This window comes from Sus scrofa, chromosome 16 (assembly GCF_000003025.6).
Source record: "Sus scrofa isolate TJ Tabasco breed Duroc chromosome 16, Sscrofa11.1, whole genome shotgun sequence".
NCBI classification, from domain to species: Eukaryota; Metazoa; Chordata; class Mammalia; order Artiodactyla; family Suidae; genus Sus; species Sus scrofa.
The window spans coordinates 52,234,167-52,258,771 of record NC_010458.4 but is presented as its reverse complement, the minus strand read 5'-3'; the positions used below and the strand labels follow the sequence as shown (position 1 = coordinate 52,258,771).

Sequence of the window (24,605 nt, the reverse complement as noted above, 5' to 3'; positions counted from 1 at the left end):
AGTGTAGGTTATTTTTAATAATATTTTAAAAGTAAACCTTAAACATTTAAAAATGATATCCAGAGCTTATTAACAACATCTGGATTGTAAACTAGTCATCCTTCCATGAAAACGATTTAGCCACATCTATCAAAATAAATCTCATGCTGTGAAAAATCCCTGACCTACACATTTAAGATTTCTGGACTTTTCATACCTATGTCGTAATTGAAAAAAAGAAAAAGAAAACTCCTTTCCCTCACTGCCATCAAATCTGATCTGGGGACCTGTCTGTGATAGGATATTAAGTAGATAAAGGGAGTAAAGGAGGCTGTAGTGTGGTCTGTTTTTAGAGTGAGCCCATTTTCCCTTTTATTTTTTATTATTATTATTATTTTTTTTGTCTTTTTCTAGGGCTGAACCCGTGGCATAAGGAGGCTATAGGGGTCAAATCGGAGCTGTAGCTACCAGCCTACGCCACAGCCACAGCCACACCAATGCTGAGCCGTATCTGCGACCTACACCACAGCTCACAGCCACATCAGATCCTTAACCCACTGAGCGAGGCCAGGGATAGAACCTGCAACCTCATGGTTCCTAGCTGGATTCGTTAACCCCTTGAGCCACAACAGGAACTCCCCATTTTCCCTTTTAAAAAATTTAAGGGAAATCCCTATAATTATAGGATTACATATCCCCCTATGAACAACAACAAAAACGCAAATACATAATGTAAACATTAACTGTTAACATTTGGTTGGGGAGTGGGTAGAGAGGAGAGATTATTTTCTGTATACAGATAATTTAACAATACCTAGCAAATGTACTCCTAGGAATTTATTCTACAGACATAATCATGTAAGCCTACAGAAGTATGCTCATCAAAATTAGCAAAGTGCCATGACAGAAAAAAAATGAAGCCTAACGTTCCTTCACTATATAGGAACTGGATATATTTTTTTAAATAATAAAGCCAATACGATAAAACATTATTGCATCTATAAAAAAGAGCAGGGTTTATATGGTTTTATATGCCAATATAGCAAGATGGTCAATGATGTATCTACTATTAATCAAAAAAGTTTTTAATTAAAAAATAATACAAACGATATAGTTCTATTCATATTTTTAAAAGCTTCTGTCTAAAAGATAGTTGGAAACTCAGAGTTCCCACTGTGGCATAGTAGATTAGGAATCTGCAGCGGTCCGTGTGGCTGCAGAGGCACAGGTTAGATCCCCAGCCGGGACAGTGGGTTAAAGGATCCAGTGTTGCTGCAGCTGCAGCACAGGTCGCAGCTGTGGCTCAAATTCAGTCCCTGGCCTGGGAACTTCTATATGCTGTGGGTGCAGCCACTTAAAAAACAATAGTAATAATGGGAAAACTCATAAGTGATACTTTGGGAAGTGAGACCTGGGGTCAAATGAAACTTTACATGTCTTTAAAAACCTTCAGTACCAATTGTACTATTTTTAATTCTTTGAACCTTGTTTATGATTTTTTGGGTTTTGTTGACATAAAACATTTATTTGCCAAACTTTTTTTAAAACCATCTTAGTTTTAAAATGACCCAGAAAAAACAAAGTTGGAGGAGAAAGTCTGCCTAAGAATAGCATACTTTTGAAAATTATTCAAGGTTGAGTTGAATGGTTCTCTTTATTTTTGTGCGTGTTTGGAAATTTCCACAGAATCTGACTAGGAGCCCTGCTGTTACACACAGATAAACCCAGAGCTTTTCCAGGTGAGGAGAAGTGGGAAAGGCATTACACTAGGTCCTTCTTTATCCCTCTAGTGACTCTAAAGGAAAAACTCTAGGGTTCCATGGGACATTTAAAACACCACTTTCATAATCATTATCATCATCATAATAACATAGAGAACCTGCACAATTTGATGAATTCCTCCCTGCCCAACAGGCAGGAGGAAGACAGACCTTAAAATAGCAACAAATGTTCTCTCTGGGTGGTGAGGCTACCAATGGATTTTTTTTTTTTTTTTTTTTTTACCCACTATATCTAGTAAATTTTTTTATAAAGAAAAAAAATGTGATTTTTAATGCTCATAAAACATTACATTGTACCAATGAACAAACCAAAAGGTTATTCCAAGCCTTCACATGACTGGCCCTAGAGTGCAATAGAATAACGAGCAAGAAATGCTAAATCCCTAACGCTCATTAAAAAAAAGACAAAGGCATTGAGCTGGAACACCTACGTCTAACCTCAGGAGACAGCCCTGAACAAAACAGCACCTGACAGTAGGGGCCGTATCATTCGCCTGGTCTTTTATCTTAGCCTTCTTCTGCCCTGGCCTCTAAGACCGTAAGACTGAAATTCCCTCCTCTTGAAGAGGGAACCAGGCGCAAGCAACGAAAGAAATGGATTTTTGTTCCCTCAACAACAGGCAATCAGTAAGAGAGAGCTGTTATCCCCCTCTACTTCACAAAATCTTGTAGGTAGATAAAATGATCTCCATGTTCAAGGATGAGGAAATTGAGGGTCAGGAAAATTAAGTAACTTGTCTAGTGCTACAGATATACATATATGTATCAGCACATGGAAGTTCCTAGGCTAGAGGTTGAATCAGAGCTGCAGCTGCAGGCCTTACATTACAGCAACACCAGATCCAAACCATATCTGCAACCTACGCCACAAGCTGCAGCCACTCCAGATCCTTAACCCACTGAGCGAGGCCAGGGATCGAACCCACATCCTCACAGAGACAAGGTGGGTCCTTAACCCGCTGAGCTGTTCACAACAGGAACTCCCACAGAACTATTAAGTATCAGGCAGAGGACTAGAATGGAGGTTTGTCTGCTCCAGAGCCAGGATTCTTTCTACCAAGCTATCTCCCTTCTCTGGCAGCTGTAGTTTCAACTGCAGGGTTCTCAAATCTGTGTGGCTCCCTACATATTGAAAAGTATGAAAAGAAACAAGAAAGGCAGCTATCAAGAAGTTCTATTAATTACTGCCCAGCACTGTCCACAATGGGGCTAGGAGAGTGGCACTAAAACATGATTCACAGGATCTCCTGTCATTCCAAATTATCAGTCCTACTCTTTAAAAAAGCCTATCACTAATACTCTCTTCAACTGAGAATTTGCAAATGGCATTACCAGGAAAACCTGTTAGTTCACAACACGGAACCTCTACATTCCAGGTGCATTTGCAACTTTTAATGCTAAAAATAAAGGGAAATTTGTTTCAACCCCAAAACGGCAATTGCCAAGTTGATGTCACTATAGAACAGTGACCAGAGCACTGGCTTTGCAGCTATCCAGATCTAGATTCATAACCTAGTTCTGCCACTGAAATAAATATGTAACTGTAGGCAAGTCATTTCAATTCCATAACTTCAGATACAAGAAAGCTATGATAGATAAGCTCCCCATAAAGGATTAAATGAGATAACCTAGTAGCTAGAGCCCAACAGATAAAAAGGTGGAAAATTAATAATACATAAAATAAATAATACATATAGTCATATATATGATATGTATGTGATAATTGTTATATTATCTGATATGGTTATATAATGTAACAATCAATTGGCTGAACCTGGATATTTGAACCAAACGCAATATTGATTCAATTCAGCTTAGTTTAGAGACCTCCAGATATTCCTGTTCAACTCTTCTAAAAAATGCTGAGTCCTAGTTCAAAGTGATTCATATTTTTTAAAGCACGTGTGTATGTATATATTTATATGTATATGCATGTATATGTATATATATATTTGGCTAACTACAGTTTCACTGCACACACACACACACACACACGGATTTCACATGTGGTTCTGTCTGGATTTTGTTCACAGGTCTGCTTACTACAACAGGTTCCTTGAGACCAGGGAACAAGTCTGTATTGTTCACCTTTACATACCCAGCAGAGGTATAGTCCCTGGCACATACCAACTGCTCAGTGAATAGTCACAGAATTTCATTTTCAGAAAAGCCGCTGAGGAACCTCACCAGTGTTAAGATGTTCAGTTTGGCAAAGGGAAACAATTTTTTTCTCCCCTACAGGTTTTCCTTTTTTTTTTTCTTTTCAAAATAAATGACAAACCACACACCAAATATCTCAATGGTAGGTAGATTTCCATAAACAAAAATAAAATGGAAAATTCTAGAAAGAGTAGCATTCCTCTGTAGAGGAAAGAAAACCAATTTTGGATCATGCAAATCTTAGATTTAAATGAGAGCTCTATCACTTCACAACTGTGGGTCCCATAACACAGACCACCTCTGATACCCAGTTTCTTTATCTGAAAAAGGGGACTAATAATACCTACCTCACAGGGTGGACACAAAGTTAATACAGGTGAAGCACCAAGGGCAGTTGGTGGTAAGTGATTTTTATTTTTTAAACAGTTTTATTGAGGTACATGAGCGATTTTTATTTTTTAAGTCTTTGCTATTCTTTTTCCCTTCTCGCGGGGCGGCAGAAACCAGGGAGGTACATGATATGCCTAAAGGCAACTACAGTACCATCCTTACTCCTGCTTTTTGGAAGGTACACTAACTCGCCCATGGTAGATAGGCTAATGGGCTAAAGCGGCAACTGTTCAAGCGTCCAGTGTGGTCATTTTAGCAGCGGGGTGGGCTTTCGTGCCACTCCAGAGGTGTGCAAAGTCAACGTCAGGTAGCCTGTTGCTTCTCTTCTGGGGCTTTCTTACAATGACCACGCAATGCGAAACAAAAGCCATCTCTGTTGAAAAACCGAAAATCTAGCACATAAGCAACAGGCAGTCTTTGAAAAGGCCCAAACCCAAAGTTAAGTTACTAAATTTTTGCACTGTTCAGATACTGGAGGTAGAGCGGAGAAACACCAGTGTTATAAAATACTATGTAAAACCAATGAGGAGAGAGAAAGGAAGTCTTCCAGGATCGCTCATGCATGTTTACTTTCCATTCGCAAATGGGAACCAGTGGGGTAAGGATTTGCTAATTCCAATCAGCTGGGTGCATGGGCGCACTCTATCATAATGAAAATAAAACCTGAGTAAACAAAATTCCCTAATACACCTCTGAAGACATTTGCTCCATTCACATGTCAGTGAATATCATTACAGACGTCACTTTATTTCAAAGTCCAATCAAGGGAAAGTTTACATTTTTTTCTCTTAAATGGTTTTCACTGGGAGAGATGAATCAAAGAAGAACGTTTAATACACTTGGGTTTGTTTCCCTTTTCAGCAAGGCAGGAACCCGTATTTCCTCCCACTCATCCCACCTCCAGAGAATTCACAATACCATTACTAAAATATATTGAATGATGCCTTCATTGGTCATTTACTTTTAACTGAATGCAATAAAAAGAAAGAATCTCCACCTCCAGACCTCGTTAACAACTACAATTCTTCCCCCTGGTTAAATTTCTGGAAAAAACTGGATCAGTCCACTGAAAAGCAACTCTAACATTCAAGTAGGCATTTTTAGGAAAACAGAGACAAAGATGTACACTATTACTATAATGCAAATACCCATAATTTGGCACCAAGAAGAGTACATGCAATAACGTCTGCTATTTCAAGAACATTTTTATTAAAGTTACACCACATGCAGGGAAACTGCTTTTCCAAAGATAAATATAATTACACTGGAGCATCATTGAAACACACCCAATCTCTGGACCCTAAGAGTTGTAACCCAACTTTTTATATAGACTCTAAGACAACTGGATCTTATACAGAATTCACTCTCTAGTTAACTGCGTTAGTGAGGTTCCAGTACAGTTTTCTAAAGAAAGCAATCTGAATCAATAACCACACCAGTGCTGCTCCCAATGTTTGCTCAGAAGTAAATAAAAAGTAAATCCCAGTATGAAGGAAATTTTCCTCCTTCCTGGCTCCCCAGCTCCATTTACAGACTGTAAACACAAATCGAAAGATAACCTTGAAACCAGCAAAGTCACCCATACCATCAACAATATCCCTCTAACTCATTTCCTGATTCTATAGCTTTTTCCTAAAACAGGGTAGTCTCAATGGGATGCCAGGAATTCAATATTGCTTTTTAAAGACATATCAAAACGTCTGGAATATACAGTGATGAAAACCGAACATTGCTACTGAAACCATACTTAATTAAATACATGCTTTCTCGAAACAGAGCTTCCCAATAAAGCCACAATGTTTTCTGCCTTGGCTCTCTTAGAATCCATCCCAAAAAGTGAGGTTAGTCCAGCTGCACTCCTGCTAATAGTTTTTTCCCTAAGCAACCCCTCCCACACCCCGAAAGAGTTTTACTTTTATCTGTGGAATTCTCTGCCAGCCTCGGCCTGGAAAACTGGGTGGACCCTGAGGACAGGTGTCAGATCTGGCCTTTGGGAGGTGGCCCAAACTGACAGTTATTGCCAGCATAAAGCTGTGACCTTTATAAACTTCAATTTGAGGCTTTACACCATTGGTGATTGCCTCTCCACTCCTTTATGTTAGGAGGGAGAGAAAGCAAGCCAAAAGGATGAGTTTCCAAATAGAAAAATCACCACTTTAATTATGAAACCCTCCCGACTCAACAAAGAACTGTTAAAAGTAGCCAAATGGAAAATGTCGAGATTTTGGGGGCACATGCACAGCTATTAAACATGAGAATCACAGATCCCAGGTGGGGGCTGGGGCGATAAAAAGCAGGAGCAGAAAAAGAGGAGCAAAACAGGGCCCAGCCAAAGACCCATTTGCTCAGAAGAGCCCCCTCTTGTATGAACTCCTCCATGTGGGGCACCCAGGCTGGAGGAAAGCAGAGGGTTACACAGAACATTTAGCAGACTTAACATTGGATTAAACACACTACTGCAAGTTTCAACAAATGTTCATGGTATACGTAAAAAACACATTTACAACAAGAAAGAAGAGAGGCACCTGGAGACATCTGACACTGGGCATGCTCTGCAGGCAACTCAGTGCGCACATGCTCTCTACCAGGTTGGCGCAGCCTAGCCACAAAGACCTTGGCACAGAACACTGCAGGATGACAAAAAGGAAGGAAGAGAAGAAGCAGTTAGAGGCCGCAACAAATCACTCCTTCATACAGGCAACTTGAATGTTAGTTGGGCAGGGGGTGCACCCTTGGCAGTTTGGAGGGCAGGGGTGGGAGTCCAGCAAAACTTACTGAAACCTTGGGAAAGGGCCCACTTTCTGTCCTACGGAAAGGTTTCTGCTGCCAACCACTAACTCCTCAGGATACAGTGAACGGAATCAAGAGGGAGAGAGAGAATGTTTAAATGAAAACCCGCTAAAGGAAACTGTACAGTTTGAACGCAAAACAAGATTAGTGGTGAGACTGTGACTCTCATTTCATAAAAGTCATGGTTTCTGCTGTGTCATATAATTATAATCGCCATCATTATGTCACATACTATGTGCCAGGCACTTTAAATGTGTTCTCTAATTCCCACACCACAGCGTCAGGAAACTGAGGCTCGGAGGTAAGTCATTTACACGAGGACACACAGCAAAGGAGCGGAGAGGCAGAATTTCAACCTTGGTTGCTGCTATTAAAACCCACATTCATTCCAAAGACCAGGATGCCTCTATCGTACAAACTTTGATCACCTGGGTACCTTTTTACATTTCCCTAAATAAAATCACAGGAGACCTAGAGACATAAGGCAAAAAGAACAAGAAAGATGAGCGATAGATTGATAGATTCAGGAAATAAAAGAGCTGATAAAAACACATCTGATTTTGAGTGTCACCCATATTTCTGCCTTCCTAAGAAAAAAACTTTAAAATATCATGATTTTCATTTTGGATTTTGCTTACAAAGTTCATCTGACACAAATAAGAATTAAAAACTTGTATCATTTACCCATTCCCACTTCTCTTTTAAATGCTTGCTGGTTTAAAGAAAAAAATTTTTAGAAAGTAAAATATAAAAATGAACATATGTATTATGGCTAGTATTTTTAAACCATTAGATTATTTATGGTATAAGTACTTTTTCAAACCTTAAGGTCAAATAATGTACTTTGACAAAATCAATAATTATGCAAAGACACCAATGGTGGATGTTTGACTACAACTAAAATATTCCAGAAGTCTTAGACCCAGTCTCACAATCTTGTTTATTCTAGCTATAATTAGGATGGTTAAACATACTCATTTTCCTGGAACAGTCCAGATTTACAATGGTCCCAGCATAATTTCCACTCTTAAAAGTGTTCTGGTTTGGTAGATAAATTCTTATGTTTACCCCAACTATAATATTAACAGAGACCACTAGGCTTGAAATCAGGTAGACTTGAGTTCCTTCCTATCTAGCATCTGCTACTTTCTAGTTATATCGTACCTGTAATGTAACTGGAGCATTGAGACTACCTAGAAAAGGCCTTTAAAGGATACAAAATCAGAGGACTCGGAATAAAAAACTGAACAGGTTTTTGATAACAATGAACCCCATACATTTCCTATAATGTGCTTTTATTTCAAGGCTTACCATAGTAAATACAGTGGAAGCATATCACTGATACTCCAGGCATACAGATTTTGTCACCCCCAACACTTTCACAGAGTGCCACAAAAAAATGCTGAATAAATATCTGCATAATATAATGAAAACGGCTGTCATTTATCAAGCTCTTGTTATATGCTAGACAGCTGGCATAGTAAATCTTCACAAAAACCCTTGTAAGAGAAGTACTATTCCATCTTACAGATAAGGAAACCAAAGATCAGGAAAGGAGAGCTTGATTTGTTGAAATAGCAACTTGCCCAAGGTGCAAAGGAACAAGAGCTAATTGATGGCACAATGAGGACTGGAAGTTAATCCTATCTGACTCTGAGCAGACCTGTTTTCTTTCCACTCTCTCTATCCAAAGATACCTACCAAAATGTTCAGGGCAGAGAAAAGGCCCAAACATATTACCTACGTATACATACATGATTTAAATTTAAATAAACTCCCAACATCCTCATAGTTCAATCTGTTTCTTTTTGGAATCTTAGTAGTTATCCACACCACAGAATCATGAAGACCTGAGAACAGAATTTAAGGCTTACCCTTGCATTCAACAACTAATACCAAATTTATAACAAAGCTCACCTGCAAACCAATTCTCATTTATTCAGCAAAAACAGTCAAGTTCCATCTGCAAGGTTTAACGTGTATTTGCCTCAAAAGGTAAAAAGTATGAAGGCATAGGTATTGACCCTGATTAGAGTCTGCTAATAACATGAGATCCAAAACAAAGAAGAAGAAAAAAAAAAAGACCAATTTTCACATTCAATAAATGAAAGAATCCAATCAAAGACTGTGAGAACTAGAAGACAAATTAGTCCAAACTTCCACTCCCAATTTAGAAATAAAGAAGCTAAAGCCCAGAGAAGAAAAGTAATGATCTTCCCAAGGTTTCCTAACCATCTAATGATCTAATTAATACTTACAAAAATAGGGAAGATAACAAAGAAAACATTCTGAAAACTTAACTTCAAACTATTAAATATTTATTGTAAGTATTTTTGCTTTTTTCTTTTAGGGTCGCACCCACAGCATATGGAAGTTTCCAGGCTAGGGGTGGAATCGGAGCAGCAGCTGCTGGCCTATACTACAGCCACAGCAAAGTGGCATCCGATCCACGTCTGCGACCTATGCCACAGCTCACGGCAACACCAGATCCTTAACCCACTGAGCGAGGCCAGGGATCAAACCCACAACCTCATGGTTCCTAGTTGGATTGGTTTCTGCTGTGCCATGATGGGAAATTATAAAGCCTGATATTGAGCTTGTATATTTAGAGAAAGATTTTTAAAGGACACTTGGAGGGTCTAATTTTCAAGAACTTATCTTTAAAAGATCCATGGAAGATACTTTGTGGTAAAGACGGTGATGTCGGTATTTTAAAAAAGAATTAGAACTGCTCTACTTTCACACTCATTTACCTTGAAATTAAATGACCAACCAGTGCTGAAAAAGGGTGTTTACGCAACAGAAAAAGCCACTCTAGGAAAGATATCCATCTTTTAATAAAGAAGTCTATATCTGCTGCCTAAATAAGGTTCCTTTTAGGTTTAATGGTCTAAGAGGACACTGATCTAATTTGAAAATAATGGTTAAAAATAAAAGCTCCATATTTATCAACCTAGGAGCATTAAAATGCAGCTCTTACCACAAGCAGTAATTGATTCTTGAAGCTGCTAATTTTAAATTTAGGGACCTGTTTGAAAACCCACATCGACTACTGTGGAGTAACTATTATCCATCATTCTTAACTGAGTAATGTAAAGATTTCTTCATATGAGCTATCTTCACAATGCAGACTATTGTCCCTCTTTTTCCTCCTTTTTTTGAGCTAACAGTGGTCTATCTTTAAATTTTTGGAACACTATCTCATTGTTAAAATATGTCTGAAGAACTTAACCCCGATACCATGGGTATTTACGAATTTTAACAAACACTTACTGACCTACTTATTAAGCCAACAATACAAACTAAGCCTCTTTCCTCTTGAGACTTCAGCCTCAAGCTCAAGTGAAACTCAGGGGTATTACAATGGAATGCTTAAAAGAGAGGCTTTTCAGGGGTAAAAACCTCTAAGAAATGTTTGTTATAATTTCACATTTAGCTACTTGTAATGACCAGTATTCTGACTTAGGGTTGTTCACAGAGAACAGGAAATGATTTACATGGGTTTCTAACATTAACAGCAAATACTCAATTAGATTGATTATATTTGTACATTCTATAGCCAAAGAAAATAACATTAATCAAGGAAACTAATAGTGCTTATTAATTTTGTCATACTCACTATATAATCAAAAACCAAAATGAGGGCCACCATGCTGAGAAACACTATAAGTCAGTAAAGACAAGAATAATAGCTTTTGGCACTTTTCAAAAGCAAAAAGTTATTAAAAGAGGTAGGAGAGAAATGTCCTAGGCTCTCTTCCTATTGCCATAGGAACCACAAATCAAAAGGGAAAAGTGGCTGCAGGCACCTTGTCCTCTGATTGGCTGGCTTTAAGAACTCACAAAAGCTAACTCTGGTCTGTGTCTAGATGGAATTGTCTTGAATATCTTGCCCTGATTCCTTCTCAAAGAGGCAATTCTTTCAAAACCTACTCAAAGAGGTATTTTATGTTAATCATCCCTCTAATGTCACTCTGATTTAGAAATAGTCCTTATTATAGGTTTTCTGTAAATCTCCCAATTTTTTTTCTTTAAACCACTTCTCACAAAACCATTACCTCCTATCATCATGCTTGAGATAACCAAGTTGAGTTGCTTAAATAGTATTTAACAGAAAACTTATCTAGGAGTTCTTGTTGTGATTCAGCTGTAACCAACCCCACTAGGACCAATGAGGGCACAGGTTCAACCCCTGGCCTCGCTCAGGGGGTTAAGGATCTGGCATTGCCGCGAGCTGCAGTGTAGGTCACAGATGTGGCTCAGATCCAGCATTGCCTGGCTGTGGTGTAGGCCGTAGCTGCAGCTCCGATTTGACCCCTAGCCTGGGAACTTCCACATGCTGTGGATGCGGCCCTAAAAAGAGAAAGAAAAAAAAAAAACCAAAAAACCTTTTCTGAACTTATATCTATCTATGGACAGAAATATAATTAAGACATTCTCTCTCCTCCAGGAGCTCTTTGGAGGGAATCTTGAGAATGTACAGTGTGTATACACAACACACACACACACATATAGTCTTAACACACTCAAAGGAGGAGGATGCCTGAACTAAGCCATAAAGGATAAGTAGGAAACATCCAAGAGAAAAGGAGAGAGAGATTCCAAGCAGAATAAATAAGCAAAGCCAAAGAGCTAAGAAATGGCACATCCTATTCAAGGACCTGCAATTAATTTCACATGCCTAAAGCATTTAAGTGTGAGATGAGGAAAGCTTAGAGAGATAATAAAGAGGGGCCACATCACAGAGGCCTCCCTTATACCATTCCATCAAACTTAAGACTTCATCCTGTAGGACAACAGCTCTTATACTGTGCACTACAGCTCACCAGTGACCAGCCAATCCTTCCCAGGATGCACGGTCCAATTTTTTTGATCAACGTGTACAAGATTTTTTTTGTAACTCAGCATCCATACTGTTCCAACAATATCTGTCAGAGGGACAGAAGCAGGTCATGCAACACACTGGCAAGGGTAGGGGTGAGGTTCTTAGACCAAGAGGTAGGAAATAAAGCTATTATTGAGTCAAAACCAAGCTAACTGAAGGAAGCATCAAAGAAAGACGCTATGTTTCCAGAACAGGTGGGAAACATTTGCCACATGCAGTAAGAAAGAAGTCTGCTCAGTAATAACGCAATAATAAAGAGAAGTGGTAAACTACAAAACCCATGTATGCTTTTAGAGATATTGTGAAATAAGAGTGTTTAGAACTGTTTTAGTCCTTCAAATGAGACATTAAAAACTTTAATATTCAAACCACTGCTAGAGACGAGACAACTATTAAATGCTTTTAAGCAAAGGCATGACCTTTGGCAGCAGCAGAAGAGCATGTTAAAGAGGTGTGACAGAGATTAAGTCTACTGATTATTCGAGGGCTTATGAGGCATTCTCTCATATTTACTTTACAACTAATGCAAATTGCTTTCAGCTGAGCTACAAAGAGTAGACACAGGGCCAGCTCTTACCTTTGGAAGTACATGTCTAAAGTCAATATGCAATCTAGGTTCTTTTTTTCCAATAAAACTCCCACTCTGCCATACTGATAAGGATATAAAACAGAGTGCCATGACAATGAAATGGGAGCTACCAAATATAGAAGGAGCGAAAGGGATTTATTTCATGGCAACCATCTGGTGATAACACACTCTCCACTGGGAATCTCTATTCAGGAGTGGGGATTTGGTCCTGAAGAATGAGTGATACAGTAGGTGGGCTCAAGAAGACTATAGAACTCTAGCTCTCTAAACCTGGATGTCAGAGCTACAGAGTGTCCATTCAGTTTCAACTGGAGGCTGTCCTCATCTCAAAGCAAATAAAGCAAGAATTAAAGTTAATCCAAAGGAAGAACTATCCTATTGTGTCTGAATTCTCAGACTGTTGCTTTTCAAGAGGCAGCAGTAGTTGTAACAAAAATAGGGCCACAAAGCTTTTAAAAGTGTCTTCTAAGATTAGAAATGTAGGCTCCTGCTCTTAAAATATTTGACGGGCAACCTACAAGAAACAACAAACTCTCACCAAACAACCTTGTATTGTTTTTAAAAACAAGAACAATAATACAATCATCAAGTTGTAGAATAAAAGTTAATTCATAATTTCAAGACATCTTTCAAAGCCTTTTAAAGAAGTGAACATGGTCCACGCCTCAATATGTGAAAGGCTTTCTTTTTCCTTATAGTGGTATTTTACTGTAATAGAACTTGACAGGAACCCTGTGACATATAACCAAGAAAGTTAATACTTGAATTCTTAGCAACTGTATTGTAGAACTACATATTTATAGATAATAAACCATAAGGTACTTTCAGGCGGAAATACGTTATAGGAAGAAAAGCACATAGGGAAAAGAAGGCAATGAAATGAGAAAGAATCAGAAAAGCTGAAACTTACTTTCTGTCAAGTTTTAGAGACTCAAATCTAACCAAACGTAGTAGAATCAGGACTCAAACCAGAGCCCAAACTTCCCTTAAACCCTACTATTTAAAAAAGAAAGAAAGAAAAGACCTTTAATGTCCAGATAATTATCTCATTTTGTATGGTTATCTAAAATAAGATACCAGAACCCAAAACTAAAATGGATCTTCACAGTTATCTTTGGAAGAGGGATAAAGAGTAATTTTTCTTTTTAATTTTTATTCACCTTTATATTCTAAGTTTTCTCTAATGAACTATAGTACTTATAATATTACTACACTATAATGCATAATTTCAACTGATGTTTGACTTTTGTTTAATTATATCACTAATTATATAAGTTGCTATAAGTTACAAATAGTAGCTTGACGATTTAAATAAAAACAAATTCTTTTCCTATGAATTAATGAGTCTATCTCAAATACCTATAGTTTAAAACAAGTTAAAATGCTAAGTGCTAGAAAAATATTTTACCTAGTGACCTTCAGAAAGAGAAGTGGGCTTCACAATGAGAACAGCTTATTCCTGAGTAATTTCAAAGGAAAAAAATCATCCTTGTCCTCTTCACAACTACCAGCCATGATTCAAACATGTCACCAGGTTTTTCAGAGCTCTTACAGAAGCTGGAGAGAGGAAGGATTAGATGTATGAGGGGGAAGCGGAATCTCTATTCTAAGCAGCACGACACAGAACAGGATGTAACAAAATAATCTATTTCCGGCATAGCCACCCGGGTCCTCAGTATTACTAGGACCAGTCTGAAGTTTAGTTGCCAAGAAGGAACAGATTCCACCAGCAAGCTCCAGGTCAGAACAGTTTGAACGCAGTCCCAATGGGGTTTATCCAAGATCCACAAATCCTGAGACTGAAGAGAATTAAACAAGAGTTAAACTAAGTACCTCTTTAGTCCTTTAGCATCTTTGGTCCAATTAGGAACACTGTTCAGGACTAGGGGAGACCACTAAACCATGATTTTAACCTCATTTTCATTTAAAAAAAAATGTTAAATGAAAATTTACGCCCCAAAAAAGGATAATTTGGGAAGGGGGTGATGCAAATTTGTATTTTCAGAGTGCCTACTATGTGCCAGATAGACACTATACACCTATCATGATCTCATTAACTGGTACCCTACCTCTGGTATCTTAGTTTTAAAGCAGAAGAAACTAAGGATCAGAGACATCAAATAACTTGACAGAGGTCAAAAGCAGCAGACTTGCAATTCCATCTGACCCCAAAATCCCTACTTTCTTCCCTGTCACTTCCTCTGCTGGACATTAAACTCCCTAAAGCAACAACTTCCTCTTATTTTCGAATTTACCTACTAGCCATTCACCTATACTGCTGATGTAAGCATAATTGGCACAACCTCTTGTGTGCAACTTATTAATACATATTGAAGACTTGAAAAGCATGTACACCAGTGACTCAGCAATTTCATGTATAGGAGATTATACTAAAGGTAAAAATAAGGATACGTCTAAAAATACAGCTCAAATGTTCATCACATCACTGTCAAAACAGCAAACAAAAAAATTCCCAATGACAGAGCCTGGTTAAATTATAGCTCATCCAGAAGACAGAATATTATGTGTCCACCAAATAAAATTATAGAAGTATATTTACTGACCCAGAAGTTTACAACAAATGAAAAGAAAGTTACAATACACTGAAAAAGTTTAAAAGACCATACGCGAATAAAGGCCAAAAATCAGGACTTATATTATGATCCCATTTTATTTAATAAGATATAAAATACATATAAAAATACAGAATACAGGTGATTTTTACTTTTTATTCTTTTTGTCTACCGTAATTTTTTCAATGACGCCATTATACAATTGGCAATATAGTATTCATCAAGTTTCTCACTCCTTTCTCCTCCAGGCCATCTCATAACTGAGTAACTGGCATTTCTACACTGTTACTTGGGGATCTGGTCCTAGCAACTTTTCCCGTGAGTCCCATGATTCAAGGCCATTCTCCAATGAAAGCGGAGAGCAGGTGAGGTTAAGCTGGCTCTCAGAGTTTGATTACACTCCGAGGTGACAAGACACGACCCAAAATTCACTTCAATGCCTGTGGCTTCTACATAGCTGAGGATACCCAGCCAGAAAACTCTTTAGTATTGGTGTTTGGTCTTATGAAGCTACCACTTCTAAATATCTGACAATCCACACTCCCTACTGCGTGACAGCTGAGAGGACTTTCAGGTGAAAGAACTAAAAACTCATCTCGTTTTTAGATGTCCTCTGAGAACCGAAAGACATCTGCTCTCACTATCGATACCAGGACATCTGGCCCCACTCTGAGTCAGACCAACTTCCCCTTCCTTTACCAATCCAGACACAGGTGCTAGCAGCACCTCTTCCTAGACCTTCTACCAATTCTCACAAAGCCAAAAACCTTTAATCAGAGAATTTCTAGAAGTGCCTGCACAAGATCTGACTGCCTTACAAGATACTGAGCCAAAATCCTTACCCTACTTTCATGGTCTTACATGAAAGTGCAAAGTTCACCATGTTTTAAAAAGAACATTAGGACATATAGAAAGTGAAAACATTTTTTTCCTCCTGATATAATGAATATTCTCTTTTTTTCTGGGAAGAAATATCACTGTCAGGAAGATGACTTAAGGAATATTATTACATCTACTTTTAATGGATTTGACTCAATTATAGTCAGACCACATCATAATCCTATTTTAACTTTTTCATTTTAAACTGATTATTCATTCAAAAAAGTTTACTGAAATTGCCAGTACACTAAATGCTTCAAAAGACCTCACAAGAAATCTCAAAACTAAATATTCTGGTATCAAAATTATTTCTGGAAATAATGCTACATTATTTCCCAGTTCATTAAAGGGAGAAAGATGGCTCAATTTCCAAAGTATAAAATATTGTAAAGGAATGCAGTTTCACTGCTTTCAAAAGTATTAAAACTTAAACACCACTAATTAATGGTATTTTAAAAATGATTCCCAAAGACTTTCTAAGCTTCCACCATCTAATACGCTTCCTGTTTCATGGCACCTACAGAATGAAAGTTGATCCCGCTAAGAAACCTTCTGAATTCAAACCTTACACTTTTTAAACAAGTCCTCTAATACTTTCTAAATACTGCTCATTTCTCAAAAGCATATTTATTTTCAGAGACCTAGACCTCTATTCCAAAGAAACACATTTTCCAAGTTGGTAAAGTCCCAATGTTTAAAGTTTTACACACACACACACACAGTGATTTAGAAAATAATGGTAATCAAAATTTTGCTTCCTTAGCTAGGATCAGCATGAAAAGTTGTCCAAGCCAGCAGATATAAAGGGATTTATCATCCCTTAATTAAATTTATACTAAACTTTGCACTTGTTCTACTTTCTCATTCAGTCCATTGTTCTCATACCCTAAGCTGACCTCAGTTTCGAATAAGAATGAAGTTGTGTGCCTCACAATCCACTGAGCTCTAAGAACAAATGCATCTGTCTTTCAGCCAGGGGCTAGGACTGCCTCAGCAAGGATGCCTGCTGCTTGTTGCACAGCAAGGATGTCTTTGATTCCCTTCACATTGTCTGTTTCCTGCAGGCAACTGGGTAAGGGGAGTTCTCACTGCTTGAAGCTAGAGATTTCATTAAAATTCTGGAGCTGAAAGGGACCTTATAGAGAACGCTTTGTCCACCTTCAAATATTTTTCTAGCCCAGGTCCTCTAAATCTCTCACATGCTGCTTTTGGTATATACCCACTTGAAAGCACCTGGTCTCAACAGCAGATAATTGCTGCGAAACACATGCTACGATAAGGTCAACCTCCAAGTTACGGACTCTTTCTGCAGAAGTCTATATGAACACAGGTAGACTACGACACTCTGCAAGCTCTCACACAAAGGAAGTAATGAAGTAAGATGTAAAGGCCCCATATAAATGTAAGAGATATTGGACTTCTTTGTCAAAAACCCTGTTCAACTCCATCGTTTTGGTAACTTTCTGTATGACTCAGCTATAAACAGTCAGTCAAGATGTTCTACAAAGCACAGAACACAGATGTCATCAAAATAAATTCTTCATTAGTGCTGAGAGAACATAGACTTGACAGGAGCATAAGAAGACAAATCTCATAGGCACATCTCCTGCTGCATTTAAGACAAAAAAAAAAAAATCCAGAATCCATATTTCTTATAAGTGATGAATTGAAAGTCTAAAGAGAAACTATAAAAACAGATACCAAGATTGGGATGTGAGCAAAAAAAGGCTGAAAGGGTAATATTACTTTTACTTTGAAACTAATCTAATTCAAAAACCAAAAATTGGTCTATAAACCACAGGAAGACACTTAAAGTAATAAATTTCCCTGTAAAATTTGTACCTTATTTCCAAAATAATTTATAAAAAATAATTACAAGCAATTGGTCAATTTACCAATTTACAATGTAATGTTTTCAGGTCCTAAGAATGCATACACAAAGTAGGAACTCAATAAGCATTTGTTAAAGTATCCAACAATTAACATGTAAAGTCTAGAAAGTTTACATGCAAAACAAAAATTTGATTCAGAGGCTACAGAAAAATATAATGCTATAATTTTAAAGGGCTGATGGTAGACACTTGTTTTTTTGGCCATATCGCCCAATCACAGGTAACTGAGAAATAAGCACATACTGTAAGCTGAATCCCAGGACTTCTATGGGAGCCACTAGGAAACTCTTTCCCCACTGAGCCTGAACACAGGTTGAAAGCTGGAGCTGCTGATACCCTCATGCTCCAAGGCAGAGTCTGGAGCTGGTACTAGAAGGGACCACATTCTAAGGAAGAAACCTCAATCCACATCTACCTCTGGATTTTTCAAATTATAAATTCCCTGTTTCAACTTAAGCCAGCTTTAAGTTGGGATTTCTGCCATTTTTTTTCTCTTTTTTTAATTAAAAAAAATTTATAATGATTTTTACTTCTTCCATTATAGCTGGTGTACAGTGTTCTGTCAATTTTCTACTGTACAGCAAGGTGACCTCGTTACACATGCATGTACACATTCTGGATTTCTGCATTTTCAATTGGAAAAAAAAAATCATAACAAACCTTAACTATTTAGTTCAAGTAAAAAAGGCAAAGCCAAAAAGGTATTTGACATGGCCATGGTCTTAAAGATATGATATTCCATAAATGAAACATTCTTAAATTTATATTTACTTTCCATGAAGTCATCTGATTCTACTAAAAGTATTCAAAATTAAATGTTCCAAGAATATCCTACACCAGATACTAAAGAAAGAAAAAAAATATACAATAGGATAGGCTAAACAAAACACTAAGAATGCAGAAACAGACTACAACAGAAAAAATGAGTCCTGATTTTCCAAAGAGCCCTGAAACCCAATACTGAGAAACCTGACCCACCTCTTCATAGGCGCTTCATTCCAAATAAGCAATGAGGTTGGGAGACCAAGTACAAACACCAAATGAATAAATAACCTTAGAGCAAGGAATATACTTATCATCTAAGATTACCAAAGTCCTGCAACTGCTATGGACACAGAACACTGCTGTTACAAGCAGAGCCTAACCTGTGCCTCTCCTGTAACAACTAACCTTATTCTATGCATTTGGCATCACTTTTCATCTTTTTTTCCTACATTTATTTTTCTTTTCATCTTCATTTAGCCACTTTGTTTTTAGCTTCCTACACTGTCACTATAATCACTCAAATTCTTTTGTTTTTTTAATAAAGTAAGATTTAAGTATATACTAACAGTAGCAAAAGTCATATTTCTGAACTGAGAAAAAAAGAAAAGCTGACAAATTTTAAAACTGTAGGAATAAAATTCTAATACTGATTGTCAACACCGTAAAATGTGTCATTGCCGTCCTTAGCAAAATTGGCAACCACATGTGGATATTCCCACAGCCAGGTTACTGCTTCTCTACCTACCATTAATAAATTATGTAGTTTTTAACTCAGAAAAATGCAAATGCATAAAAGTTCTGTTTCTTCGAGAATGACGTACAGAAATTGCCAGTGGGGTTCAGCAGGTTAAGAACCAAACATAGTGGCCATGAAGATGTGGGCTCGATCCCTGGCCTTGCTCAGTGGGATAAGGATCTGGCATTGCCACGCAAGCTTCAGTATAGGTTATAGATGCAGCTGGGATACAGTGTTGCTGTGGCTGTGGCATAGGCCTGCAGCTGCAGCTCCAATTCCACCCCTAGCCAGGAAACTTCCATAGCCCCAGGTAGGGCTGTAAAGAGGCAAAAAGAAAAAGAATGATGTACTTGGAAGGGAGAGAAACTATCACAAAAATAAGAAAGCACCATGGCACAGTGGAGAGAGCACGAGCTCTGATTTTGTTTTATTTTGTTTTTTAATTGATAGAGAAACACATTAAAGTCAACCAACCTCTGGATATGGTTACCAATTCACGAGAAATACAAATGAGAACAGAATACACAGACCTAATAAGAATATAATGAACAAACTTCATATTTGGTGATGCTATACAGAGCAAATGACCAATTCAGTTTCTTCAATAAATACATGCCAAGAAAAAAAGGAAGGGAGAGGCAATTTTTACTGATTAAAAGAGATTTGAGAGACTATTAACTCTATGAAATGTATGAACCAAGTCTGTCTCCTGAACTGAAAAAACAAACTACCAAAAAAAATTTATGAGAAAAACAAAACAAATTTCAACAGAGAGCAATACAATATACCCGACCAGTACTCCTAAAAATTGTCAAAGTCATCAAAAACTGGCACACCAAGAGGAGCCTAAGGACACATGACAGCTGAATATAAGGTGGGATCCTAGATGAGATCCTGGAGAAGAAAAAGGACATGAGGTAACAACTAAGGACGCCTGAATCAACTACGGACTATAGTTAAAACAATGCATCAATATCAGCTCATGACCATAGGAATCTAAGATATTAATAACGGGCAGAACTATGCAGGGGGCGGATATGAGAATTCTGTACTATCTGCTCAATTATTCTATAAATATAAAACTGTTCTTGGAGTTCCCATCGTGGTGCAGTGGTTAACGAATCCGACTAGGAACCATGAGGTTGCGGGTTCAATCCCTGGCCTTGCTCAGTGGGTTAAGGATCCAGCGTTGCCGTGAGCTGTGGTGTAGGTTGCAGACGCGGCTCGGATCCCGCGTTGCTGGGGCTCTGGCGTAGGTCGGTGGCTGCAGCTCCGATTCAACCCCTAGCCTGGGAACCTCCATATGCCGCAGGAGCGGCCCAAGAAATAGCAAAAAAAGACCAAAAAAAAAAAAAAAAAAGTTCTAAAAAATAAAGACTATTAATTTAAAAATCATTTGTGGGCGTTCCTGTTGTGGCTTAGGGGTAACAAACCCGACTAGTATCCATGAGGATTCAACTCCTGGCCCCACTGAATGGGTTAGAGATCCAGCGTTGCCATGAGCTATAGTATATAGGTGGCAGATGCATCTCAGATCTGGTTGTGGTGTAGGCTGGCAGCTGCAGCTCTGATGAGACCCCTAGCCTAGTAACTTCCACATGCCATGGGTGTGGCCCTAAAAAGACAAAAAAATAAAAATTATCTGGGAGACAACTAGACAGATACAAACACTATATATTTAAAAATTACTGTTAATTTTTTAGGTATGATAATGGAACTGTGTGTTCTGTATGTGTGTGTTTTTTAGACAGTTTTTTGTTTCTAAGTCCATATCTTTTACAGATATATACTGATCTATTCATGAATAAAGTTAAATAAAGTTAAAAGGGTAGACTACAGCAATGTTTCCAAAGGTTAATATTCAGGTGAGTTTTGGTGACACATAAGAATATTTTCATGTTAAATTGCTATACATCTAATTTAAATACATACTATAACAAATACACAACTAGCATATCAAACCCATTATTTCATAGATTTTAACAGCTTAGGGTCAGTTACCCTTATGAAAAATTCATAAAGGCAAAAAAAAAAAGAACCTTAGGCAGAGGTAGGTTAAGATCCCAGGTTAACAGTAAATGACCTTAATAAGCAAGCCGGCTGTTTAGACGGGTACAACACCTGCTACATCCAAAGCAGGCACTCAATAAGTTAGCTACTACACTATTGTTAAAAGCCACTCTAGACTTCCAGTAAAGTAGAAAAGACTGAGTTAAGGGTGAAATGAATGATGAAGAAAAGGAAGCATGAGAGCTTTACAGAGGCAGTTTGGGCAGGAGTAGTCAAGGCTCCCCCCTTTTCTTCTCAATCTCCCCAAATACTGACAATCCACTACTCCTCACCTACAACCTAGAGTCTCTGGTCTTTTGAGTCCCAAGCTGCCACCTAACACTCCTCAAACTTGGCTGACAGCTAGAAGTGCGGCATCTAAAATAATCAGAAGAGTGTGCCCTTTCTTACCCTAGGCAGGAATGAGAAAGAGCACAATGCTTTGTAGAGATAGTTAGGAAGGGGGGTGGAGGCGGAGAAAGAGAAAGATTCACTATGTGACCTTGAGCAAAAAAATAATTCCCCTCTCTGAGAGTTCCCGTCGTGGCCCAGTGGTTAACGAATCCGACTAGGAACCATGAGGTTGCAGGTGCGGTCCCTGCCCTTGCTCAGTGGGTTGACGATCCGGCGTTGCCGTGACCTGTGGTGTAGGTCGCAGACGCGGCTCGGATCCTGCGTTGCTGTGGCTCTGACCTAGACCGGTGGCTACAGCTCCGATTAGACCCCTAGCCTGGGAACCTCCATATGCCGCGGAAGCGGCCCAAAGAAATAGCAAAAAGACCAAAAAATAAATAAATAAATAAAAATAATAATAATTCCCTTCTCAGCCTTCATTTCCTCACATCTTAAAATGTGGAAAATAATCCTATCTTTCAAGGTTACAGTGAAGGTTAAAAGGAATAGAAGAAGTAAATCCAGCATTTAACAAGTGTTAGTTCCCTCCCTCCTTATTTTGGCAGGGTGATAAAAGAACCTTTGGTGAATAAGAGGAGTTGGAATGAAATGCACAAACATAGTAAAGAATAGCCTTGGGTTGTATCATTTTGAAGCAAAATAAAGGAGGAAAGGAGTTCTGGGGTCAGAAAGTTTGGGAAATGCTGGGAAACATATTATTAAAATGACAACTATCAAGTGAATTTTCAAGAGGAAGAGATTAGATTCAGCACTCACTAAATTTACTTGACCTAGGGAAGTGACTCCCAGTAATAGTGATTCTATTAATCACACACACACACACATACACACACACACACACAAAAGGCAGTGGGGGAAAGGATGGGAAAGCCAAGGAAAGAAAAGGTTAGCAGTTAATAGCAGCTGACAACTCCTTGAAAATGACAGCTGAAGTATTAGTGAGATAAGACTACCTGGACAGAGCAGAAATCAATGATAGGTTTTAATATCTGTTAGAGGCAGAAAGGAGAGAAGCTATGCTTTTTGATCTTCTGAAAGGAGTTTCTGATGCCAACAGCTTAATTTTCACGACCAAGTCATTTAAAACTAAGAGATGCTGCAGTTCCCTTGTGGTGCAGTGGGTTTAGGACCTGGCGTTGTCACAGCAGTGACTCAGATCACCACTATGAAGTAGGTTGGATCCCTAGCCCAGGAACTTCCACTTGCCACAGAGCCGTCAAAAAACTGAAGTAAAATAAAAAATAAGTAAATAAAACTAAGAATGACATTGAAACAGAAAACACAAGCATTAAATGGAGTGAATGTATTCATTTTAAAGTACATCTGATATCTGGAATCTAATATACAGCACAAATGATCCTTTCCACAGAAAAGAAACAGATGGACTTGGAGAACAGACTAGTGGTTGCCAAGGGGAAAGGGGAGGAAGTGGGATGGACTGGGAATCTGGCGTTAATAGATGTAAACTATTGCTTTTGGAGTGGATAAGCAATGAGATCCTGCTGTAAAGCACAGGGAACTATATCGAGTCACTTGTGATGGAACATGATGGAGGATAATGTGAGAAAAAGAATGTGTGTGTATGTGTGAGTGTGAGAGAGAGAGAGAGAGACTGGGTCACTTTGCTGTATAATAGAAAATTGACAGAACACCAGAAACCAACCATAATGGAAAAAATAAAAATCGTTTAAAAAAATAAAGTACATCTGATTCAAGATGGTGATTCTCATTTGCGTTTCTAAATTTCTTTCATTCAACTGGGCAATCGGATGGCATGCACTGTGCTACATGCTGGGGAAATGCTATGAACTGAATATGATATGACAGAGAGGATGGAGACTGCCCCCATGGAAATTACCTTCTTAATAAGGGAGTGACTGTTTAGTGGGGATTATGCATGTATCAGTTACAATTATGTTAACAGTTGTGAAGAAAAAGAACTGACTGCTGTAAGAATGTGACAAAGGGAATCTCATCTGTAGGGATTTCTAGGGGACCCAGACACAATCCCTGAGGAACTGATGCTAGAAGACAAGCAGAGGTTAAACAGGCAAGAAAAGAGTTAAGGGTGAAGCCTCCCTGATAACAAAAAACAGACCATAATGCTTGTTAGGTCAGGACAGAATCTGGTGCACTGGAGGAAGGAGTGGGAGAAAAATCAATGCGACTGAAGGACAGAAAGCCAGGGTGAAAAAGAGCAAAAATAGACAAGGCTCAGGAGGAAAAGAGAGGTGTCAAGGCTGGAGTTTCTGACTATACAACTGAAATCAACCATCAAAATAAAAGACAGTGGCACTGGAAATCTCTCAAGGATGTTTTCCACATATAGAAGACAATTTCAAGAAATTTATATAAATAAGAAGAGAAGGAAAAAAAACTGGACTGGAAATAGGGTTCACTGTCTACCTGAGAAGTGGAAGGAATTCCCAGCAGAAGCTCACCTTGGAGCTCAAAGCCACCAAGGTTAGTAGGAGCGAGAAGCTGTCAGGGAGGCCATACGTGACCAATCCTAGAGCTCCATGCAGAGCACCTGGAGCCAGGGGTTTGCCTGGGCAGGGACCTGGCTTAAGCCTGTCACAGTCTGCTGGGTAAAGCAGACACTCCTACAGCTGGCTTCTAACGAAAATGGCCATTTTCATCAAAAAGGGCGGCACTGCCGCAGCCACAACAAACTCAGAAGTTCCTCACCCCGTGACTTCCTTCCGCGACACTCCCCAGATGCA

At 38.5% G+C, this 24,605-nt stretch overlaps 1 protein-coding gene across 7 annotated transcripts in view; it reads right to left on the bottom strand.

The window, feature by feature from the left end:
- Positions 1-24,605, bottom strand: part of FBXW11 (F-box and WD repeat domain containing 11) — a 125,493-nt gene that overhangs the window by 79,122 nt on the left and 21,766 nt on the right. For 4 of the 7 annotated variants that reach the window (XM_021077115.1, XM_021077117.1, XM_021077118.1 and 1 more), the window contains one exon: positions 6,836-6,937. The exons of the other annotated variants lie outside the window; for them this stretch is intronic. In XM_021077115.1, coding sequence (XP_020932774.1) covers positions 6,836-6,937 — 102 coding nt within the window. The remainder of the gene's footprint in view (positions 1-6,835; positions 6,938-24,605) is intronic. 7 annotated transcript variants of the gene reach the window in all.